Here is a 9,767-nt window from a genome sequence, read left to right as displayed (position 1 = left end):
ACTGCTCTGTGGGTGATAGAGGGTGGTGCCTCAACCCCCTGATCCGCCCTGCTCTGTGTGTGACAGGGGGCGGTGCCCCAACTCCCCTATTGGCCCTGGCCCTACTCTGTGACGGGGGAGCTCCTCAACCCCCTGATGGGCCCTGCTCTGTGCGTGACGGGGTGGCGGGGTGGCGCCGCAACCGCCCCATCGACCCTGCCTTGAGTGTGACAGGGGGCGGTGCCCCAACCCCCCAATCAGCCCTACCCTGAGCGTGACTGAGGTTGGCATTGCAACCTCCCGATCCACCCTGCTCTGTGCATGACAGGGGGCAGCGCCCCAACTCCCCAATTGGCCCTGCTCTGAGCCCGACCAGGGGCTGCACCTAGGGATTAGGCCTGCCCTCTGCCACCCGGGAGCAGGCCTAAGCCAGCAGGTCGTTATCTCCCGAGGGGTCCGAGACTGCGGGCCCCCGCCTCTCTCCCGAGTGCACAAATTTTTGTGCACCGGGCCTCTAGTGTATTTATAAAATCACAGAGGTAGGAAAAGTAATTCCTAGAAGAAATGGGCTTAGGAAACAAGTTATAGAGGAAAGAGAAGGGCCCTTGGAGCTTGGAGTGAGGGAAGTAATGCTAACGTGCCTGGGGTGGGGAAGGGAAAGTCTAATGGTTTTAAGGGTGAAGATTTTAGGGGAGGTCCTAGGTGAAGATCTCATTATAATATTCAGCAGCTTTCCAGGTGTGTTCTTTCAGGGTCTGGGTCTCCACTGATTTCTTGGTCAGTGCCAGGGTAGAAGGTCATTAGTCAGTGCAGCTGGTCTGAGGTCAACCATAGCGTCTCTTGTTTGGTTTTGCTGCTCCTTTGGGCCTGGAGCCCAACTACAACGGAGACTTAGATGTTATCTCTAGGGAGGAAAGGTCAGGGGTCTCAAATCACATGACCAGAGATATGCTAGGGGAGGAAAGGTCACCCTGAGGGGCAAGTTTCCACCATACAGTTGTCCCTAGCTAGGCATCTGGGACTTTACACCTAAATGACCTTCTGTACTAGCCCTTCGTCATTGCTCTGCTCATGTCTGTCTGTCTACCACATTTCTAGCCATAAACATAGAATTTCTCTTCAATTACTTAGTTCTTTGTTTGTTCATCAGAGTTTTGTATTTTTCTCAGACAATCTTGTACATATTTTATTAGATTTATAACTAAGTTTTTCATTGTTTTGGGTGCTAATAAATACTGTGCTTTAATTTCAAATTTCACTTGTTTATTGCTGGTATATAGTAAAGCGATAGACTTTTGTATATTAACCTTGTTTCTTGCAGCTCTGTATTTTTCAATCCCATTCTTTTCTAGTAATGCCCTATTCCTAGGCTCATGCATCTGCTTTAAAGTAGAAATCACTAGGGGAAGAATAACTGGTAGCATGAGGAGGTATGAGCAGGATCCATCAGCTTTCAGAGTGGCCTAACGAGAGGACTTTAATGTGGAACATGTTTCTTTTTATTAAAATGAAGGGTTTTTTTTATGATATCTAGGATATAGTAGCATCTAATTATGATAACACCCCACCCCAAAAAGGAGCAAATGATATTTTTGTTTGTTTTAAAGATTGCCTGGGAGAAAGTTATTTGAACTTAAGGTGGTACCTGATCAGATCAACTGTCTTTCCTTTTAACCTCAGATGGATTTTCTAAGTCAGTCTGAGGATCACCCAAGAGTGAGGAGTCTTGGATTCTAGTCCCAGCTTAGCTCACTAGAGACTCAGTGACATTCAACTGTTCTTGAGGAATTCCTTCAAATGAAGTGCTCTATAGCTGCCAGGAGTTCATGGCTTCAAATTGAAGCGGCTTTTATTTGTCAGCTTTGGTCAGAGGATTTGAGCAGGGAGTAAGTATTTTACCCTTTTTCTACCTAGAATTCAGGAGAAGTTAATTAAATGAACCCATGTCCAGTAATAGAGTGGATCTTCTATTGATTTCCTTTGAAGTATGTAAAACCAATGAAGAAAAATGTTTGTAGAGGGAAGGACAGGGAACTTGACATTTTAGATCCTCACATTTGAAATTAGTCTTCAGTTTCAAGACTTAAAGCTGATTAATATTGTGTACTTGCTCATAATATTATGTTTTATATACCATTATTTCTTTGGGCAATGGTGTCGGACACCTACTGTTGAGAGTCCTGCTGGGCATGGTGGATGCTGGGAGAAAGCAGATGGATCTGGTTCTTGCCTCCTGAAGCTTACAAGTTTGATGACGGGCTCATTATTAAGTATGTGTCGTGGTTATAGTTGTATTAATTCTACAAAAAAAAATGTGCCAAGAGCGCTTTCTTTCCCAGTCTCTCCATTTGATGGCCTGTGTGAGAACCGTTATTTTAGGGGAAGGCTGACTGCCTATGGGAATGTGGGGGCAGACCCTCCCTGCCTGCATCCCTGATTCCCCTCTTCCACTCCTTGCCTGGACTTCATTTTTACAACTTGAACTAAATGTTCTTCTTTCAACTTATTTCCTCTCTTATCACTCTTCCCAAGCGTGCTTATGCCCTCAAACCCTCTGCCTCTCCAAGTGTTCATGAGGTGTTGGCATGAAGGGATCTAGAACTTGAAGAAAGATCTATGGGTGGTCCAGTTCTTTCATTTTCAGATAAGAAAGGTGAGGATGAAGGAAGAGAGGAAACTTGTCCCCAGTCACATAGGTAGTTAGAGTCAGAGCCAAAACGAAACCCAGGTCTCCGAGTCTTAGCCCAGTGCTTTCTCTTATGTTCCTGCAGGAGAGGCATTAGTCAGCAAAGACCCAGTCTAAGAAACCTCCTTGTCCTTGCAGAAACACTAAGGAGGCTGGCACAACTAGAGGAAAAAAGACAAGCCCTAAGGGGGCTGTAAACCACAGACCTCGCATGACCTGGTGGGTTAGTCCATACAGATTTACCAAGAGAACCTTTAACTGGGAGCTGAGGAGGGACAGTGGTATACTCAGTTCCCATTATCAAGGGAGTCGTCATTTAGAACAGTGGTCGCCAACTTTTCAGACCCCACGGACCACCAGTGGTCCGCGGGCCACCAATTGGCTACTGTTGGTTTAGAGGAACATGGAAGTCTAACATGAATGGAGAGAGTGCCTAAGAGCAGGCGGTTAAGGGGCCTAGATGCATGCTCTGTGCACAGGAGGGTTCCAGAGCAGGCAGAGGTGCAGACCAGTCTCCTGGATGAGGGGGAAAGATTTCCTTAGAGAGGTGGAACTCAGCAGGTAGGCAGAGGAGTGGAGGCTGAGCCTTGCTGGGACCAGGAGAAGAAAGATTTGTGTCTAGATTGTGTTTCCCTCTAGGCTTGAGTAGAATCCTGAACAAATGGCCATACAGGCAGTGGTGTGTGCCTAGGGCAGTGGTTGGCAAACTGCGCTCGCGAGCCACATGCTGCTCTTTGGCCCCTTGAGTGTGGCCACAAAGTTTCAATCGCACTGTATGTGCGCGCCCGCACGTGGTATTTTGTGGAAGAGCCACACTCAAGGGGCCGCAATTTGCCGACCACTGGCCTAGGGGGTTGGGAAGTTGTAAGAAATACAGTGGCAGGAGCTCATTTTAGAAGACCTTGAGCTCTGAGAGTCGTGGAAACAGTGTGGTGCTGTGCTTCATTTCCTCAGAGGGGTGACTTGATGAATGCTAGGCTTTTGGAGGATAAGTCTGGCCTATTTAGATAGAAACCTCATCAGGGACTTGTTCAGTTACTTGGGAAAGGAATAAGCACAGGTAGTGGCATTGGGTATTTTGAGCTTGTGTAGTCATTGTCTGCAAAAATGATAAATCTGGTTTAATGTCCAACTTTAACGCACAAAGTATAGTTTTATAGTGATTTTTCTAGCCATGTCTAGGTATAGCCTTCAAAATAATTGTAAATCCCAAGCATCTGTATTTTATAAGGCATTTTGAAATAGCTAAGAACCAAATAAAAGACACTGTTAATACAAAAATGTCACTTCTTTTTACTTCCAAATCTCAAGTGCTAAGTGATACCATTTCATGTTGTTGCCAGTATTGAATTCTGCTTTCCTTTTTTATATTAAGTTTTACAGAGTTTGAAAACCTAGCATTGTCCTTTAGCTGAATAGGGCAGGGGCGATCTGATGGGGAGAATGTAGGAAAAGGGTGAGAGTATCTGTATTGGGTCCTTAAACTTGGCCACCAGCACGCAAAGACTTACTGCATTGTCTTCTCTTTGTTTCCTTAGGAATATAAACAGAAGCTTGCTCGGGTAACCCAGGTCCGCAAGGAACTGAAGTCCCACATTCAGAGTTTGCCAGACCTCTCATTGCTGCCCAATGTCACAGGGGGATTGGCCCCCCTGCCCTCTGCTGGTGACCTCTTTTCTACTGACTAGGGCAGGTGCCATGCCCCAGATTCCCATCTCTACCAGCAGAAAGAAGAGGGCAAGTCATGGTTGGAAATAACCTTGTAGAACCCTGGTTCTATCCCTCCTTCCGCCTGGCCCCCAGCCTCCAGAAAGAACCACAACTCTGGTTCTCCTCTCCAGCCTCTCCTGTTGAGCACAATTCAGAACAGTGGTGAGTGGAATCCAGTTTAGATTGATATTTGGAAAGAATACAAACTCTCCCACTTTGTGTTTTTATGCCCCTTTTAGTTTTCCATTCTTAGCTCTCACTTTATACTGAAGAAGTTATGAAAATCATGTGTACTTCTGGAAGCTTTCAGAAGAATCTTGTCCTTGATGATAGCATTGTGTCATGAAAGCAGCTTTGGTCTGAGCTGGGCTCGTTCAAGTTCAGTACAGGCTTCCACTGAGGAATTCAACCTGGAGTCATTGGCTTTCCTGACTCCGTCAACCCCAAAGGGAGCCACAACTGTCGAGCAGCTTTGCCATAAGGAGTTTGCTAAATCTCTGATTCTCCCGTACTATTACTTCTGGCGATATATAGTCAATGGTTGGGTGCATTTGTTTTGTAAGCAGACTAGAGAATCTAGCAAGAAGATTAAGAGCTGATCTGGGACATAAAATCATAGTTCAGAGACAGAGTAACAGGAATTACAAGGATGAGTTTAAAATAAGTACTTTTTGCTTCAGGTTCCTACAAACAGGCTGCCCTTTTCAAGGATCTACCCAGCGTCATAGAACACCTTCCTAAAACAGCCTTCTGACCCCAGTTGGCTGTGAAGGTGCTTGTTAGCAATGGCAGTGGTGGGCCGGAAAGCTAAAGGCATGCTGAGAGCCTGGGTTCTGTGTGGGTGCTGCTTTGACCCTTTCTTTTGGGGAGTAGGGCACACACTAACAATTCACTGTGTGGGCATATGTCCTCAGGATGGTGACTGCACTTGCTTATCTCCCTTGCAAATACGACACCGTGCATGCTCATCTGTCCATCAGCCACATCATTGCACGTGTCCCTGTGCCCAGGAGTACTTTGTGTCAGATGTTACTGAATAGCTCATCTTGGGCAGGGGAAGGGGGAAAGTTTGAGATATTAATTTTGGGTTTTAATTCTATTATCATGCCATGACATTACTTGCTTTTTAGTAAAGATTAGGTCTGTTAACTATAAATCATTCTGTTTTGGCAGGCTTATTTTAGACATTGGAAGGGGCAGAAAACAATTTGCCCCAATAGTGTAATAGGAATTATAGCCCAGAGGTTGAAATCCCAAAGCTATAAAATGGGATCCAGTGGAGAGGGTTTCAGATTCTCCATTATTCTGAGGATTACCAAAAAGCCAATTACATGTAATTTTACATGTTAAAATATAACCTATGTTTTTAAAAGTATAGCAGGTTTTTCTTAAAGGAGCCCTCCTGCCTGCCAAAAGTGAAAAGTCATAGCAGGCTTTCAGTTTAACTCTGTGTAGAACCTAGTAGCATTTAAGCTATTTTCAGATTAGAATATGGACTGTGTTGAACACTGCCTGTTGTCCTGTCAAGATTAAATAATGAGTCTATATATAAAATTTTCTCCCAGAGGCCGTAGGGCAGTGGGTAACTTTACTAAAATTGCAAGGTGAATTCGAGTCTTTGCTCTTTCTGCACATATGTCCCTCCCCATGTGGTGTGCTGCTTTAGTTCTACCTAAGAGCATGTTTCTGAACAGATCCTTGGACATTCTGTATGTTTTCATCAAGGAAGGAAAATTTTACTAGCCACAAATCAACCCAAAAAAAAGGGTATGGTAGATATTTGCTCTGATCAGCTAGACGAAATGTTATAACAGAATGAATCTTGCCCACTGTGATGTTTTATCTGATTGCATCTAACCAGCCATTGGTGCATAATTATTGCAGCAAGAGCAAGAAATGAAACTAGCAATTATGTAAATGAATATGATGGCCTCTTAACACCTGTTACTACTAGTAGACTTCCTGTGAGGAAGTTAGTTTTGGTATTTTTTGTTGTTTTAATGAAATGCTTTTGTTTTTTTTAAATCTAATTCTCCCATATCCTCCCCAAGTGTGCTTTACTTCATTTGTTTAATTTAAGGATCTGGCAGGGTGGGGTGGGTAGTTTGCGTTTTGTGTTTTTTCTTCTTTACTTAGGGCATCCATAGACCTTAAAGGACCTTTCCTTTAGGTCATATTCCTCAGAAAGTCTTTGTTCTTTCCCTCCCTTTTTTCTTAAAGAATATTTTTAAAGCTTAAATTTGTATATTAATTTAGGACTTTATTTAGAAGTATAGGCTGTCTTTGGTGGCAGCAGTATATTCTGAAATGTCTCATAGATATATATTTTTGAATAAAGATGGTGTTGTTGAATGACATTGTGTGCTGTTTCCTTTCCATACCCTTTTGCAGAACACAGTGCTCTCTTTGTAAGCAGTGGGTAATTAGTAATCACCAATAGAGATTGTGCTGTCTGCACAGAATCTTGTCCCTGTGGAGTTTTTGTGGGTCTTAGTGGCACATAAATACCCAACACTTACATAGTATTTTCCAGGGGCTTAATTAGCTTTAATTAGCCAACCCACACAGTACCCAGGAGAGGTACCTCCACAGTTTTATCCTCATTGCACAGAAGTGGGAACTGATGGAGAGAAGTTAAGTGACTTTCTCCCCAGTACCATAGTCTCTGACAGATTAAAACTTGCAAATTCTTTGATTTCAGCGCTTTTGTTTGCACCACTAGGCCTCCTGAGAGATATATTTGATTTTGGCAATACAGTGAAAGCCATTCTGAACAGCGAGAGGAAAAAGTCAAGATAATTCAAACCTGAGTGGTATGCCTTTAAAAACATCTTTGTGGGTTTCCTTTCTCCTTTTCACTTTTAAATTCAGTGAAGCGTGTTGACTAAGTATTATTGTTAAAATTCAAAATAATAGAAAAATATTTTGAAATCATTCCTTTTGAAGAGATTGGTGTTTGGAAAGATGGTTTTAACCTTTCCACTGGGTGAGGGCAGCATATGCCTGAAGGAGTAGGGTTACTCATTTATCTCATGATACAGAAAACTGCAATAGCTGGTCCTTCAAGACTAAATGCAACTCAGGCTGAGGTCCCGAATCAGGAGAGTTGAGGCTGCATTACCCACCTTCTGTCTTAAAATACAAAGGTTCAATGTAATATGTGGATCTCAGGAGACAAGAACTCCTTCTGTGTCCCAGGTTTCATGGCCTAGGTAATGTCTTCACTCCTTCCTATAAATAGTAAGTCCATAATTCCTCTGGTTTAATTAGCACTTCATGCTACAAAATGTGACTCTGACGTCCACAGAGCTGAAGGTGGGACTACCCAAGAGTTCATGTATCTGTCAAAATGCTTAACTTTTGTGATTAGAGCCATTAAGTGTGTGACCTTCCCGGGACAGGTGTTTCTTTCTCTGGGCCTCAGTTTTCTTATCTTTGAATGTGGTATTGGACTCAGTTATTTCTAGGCTCCCTGCCAACCCTAAAAGCTTGATTGTTGGGTTGCATGAGAAGAATGCAACGCTGAATGGCATGTCCTAGGTTCCCATATTTGTTAAAAGAATACTGTCACCATAGTGCTAATGTATGGAAAGAGGACTTATGAAACCCTGGAGATCATCAGCTAAAAGGATCCAAACACAAAAGCCTGCCAAGACTAGGAGGATGGCGTAATCAGTGTCTGAGCACAAACAATCTGCATTTGGTTTCCTTCAGATCTTTAAGAAAAAGCTATTTTCCAGCCTGGTTTGCTATCTTACTTTCTCTTGGACTCAACTCATTCGCATCACCACCTCCACAGGATTTTCCATTTAAAAATTACTCTCCCACTCTAAGGCACAGATTCAATTAAGAATCCATTCTCCCATATAGTAAATTGGGATTCATACAGCTCTATGTGGTGTTGGAAGCCCAGTTTGTTCAATTTTTTAGACTCTGAAATAGTTTGCATTAAAAATTCATTTCTACCACTGGTTTGAAAAATATTAAAATTAGCAGTATAAATCAGAATTTAATATGTTTTTATGAATAAGAGGCAGCTGTGGCAAGTGATAACCCACGTCTCATCTCACTGTGATGACCGTGGGCAAGTCCCTCAATTCAAGCCTTTCGGGACCTCTGCAGCTTCTTAAGGAAATGAATGAGGTTGACAAAACAACCTCGGGAGCGCTTTCCAGATCTGAAGTTCTATGACTAGGCTTTCAGAATAATTTTTCCTACTGAAATCTTATTAACATGCACTCCACAGATTCTTAAATGCCAGTTATCAATCCTCAGTTATGAAAATGATAAAATAGTTAACAAACAATATACCTATAAACTTTAAATGAGATGTTTGTAAAAAGGGCCAAGTGCCATGGCCAGGGACAAGTTAGGGACTCAGTGGTAGCTGTTATACATTCAACAATGAGTGTAGGTATTTTTTAAAATATATTTTTATTTCAGAGAGAGAGGGAGAGAAAGACACATTAATGATGACAGGGAATTGTTTATCGGCTGCCTCCAGTACGCCCTCTCCACTGGGGATCGAGCCCACAACCCAGACATGTGCCCTGATCAGGAATTGAACTGAGACCTCCTGGCTCATAGGTTGACGCTCAACTTTTGAGCCATGGCGGCCGGGCTTGGTAATAAAGTTAAAATCTGTGTTTTTTGGAAGATACCACAATACCTATACCGTATGCTATTTTTATAATCGAGATGGTAAAAAACCTGTAACAGCCCTAAACTTGTCATCCACATTAAGGGTATAAAAGAGGAGTTAGAGTTGAAAGAAGAGGGTTTTTGGTCGGGATTTCTTTGAAGTGGTCCATTTGTGTGTTTTGAGTCTCTTAAGGGAGAGCAGTAGATGCCCCTGCCTCTTACCTCAAGGCTAGGGAAGGGGCCTCCATGGAGGTTACTCTGTGTCCCTTGTAGGGTGGTGATCAGGTGGACTAGACCCCGTGCCTGGGAAAATCTAAAGAATGAAATGCCAGTGGCTGGGTAGGTGTTTTGACGATGGAGCCATGGAAAGGTGGCTGAGTTGGATGCAGCCTCTATTCCTATTCCTAGAGTTTGTCGGGGCAGGGGATGTATGCTTGCCTCCCATGGACCAGTTGTGAGCTGCATGCAGGATAACCATCATGGGTCATATCAGAGTGACCAAGAGCTGGGTCTGGCTCCTCAAGGAGGTGGACTTCTGACTTGCAGTGCTGAGGAAGAAGCAGGAAATAAAGAGCCGGGGTAAGTAACCACCCCTGAGAGATGCCTGGGAGAGAATGAGCCGCTCAGGATGCTGGAGAGCCTACACGAGAAAGTAATGAAACTCTTGCCCAGCCAGTGCCCAGTCACCACAACACCTCAAGTAAGGATTTTCTCTTGCTTCTCCTTCCTTTCCTCACTCCCACTGCCCTGA

The 9,767-nt window shown here is 43.5% G+C and overlaps 1 protein-coding gene across 4 annotated transcripts in view; it reads left to right on the top strand.

Annotated features, from left to right (window-relative positions):
- Window positions 1-6,732, top strand: part of RPRD1B (regulation of nuclear pre-mRNA domain containing 1B) — a 59,640-nt gene extending 52,908 nt beyond the window's left edge. For 3 of the 4 annotated variants that reach the window (XM_015564439.1, XM_006764489.2, XM_015564437.1), the window contains one exon: window positions 4,204-6,732. In XM_015564439.1, the coding sequence (XP_015419925.1) occupies window positions 4,204-4,353 (150 nt within the window). In that variant the 3' untranslated portion in view covers window positions 4,354-6,732. The remainder of the gene's footprint in view (window positions 1-4,203) is intronic. The other variant, XR_435720.2, reaches the window with a different exon arrangement.
- The last annotated feature ends 3,035 nt before the right edge of the window (window positions 6,733-9,767 follow it).

Source organism: Myotis davidii, unplaced genomic scaffold (genome assembly GCF_000327345.1).
Source record: "Myotis davidii unplaced genomic scaffold, ASM32734v1 scaffold38, whole genome shotgun sequence".
NCBI lineage: Eukaryota > Metazoa > Chordata > Mammalia > Chiroptera > Vespertilionidae > Myotis > Myotis davidii.
This window is presented reverse-complemented; position numbering and strand designations above follow the sequence as displayed.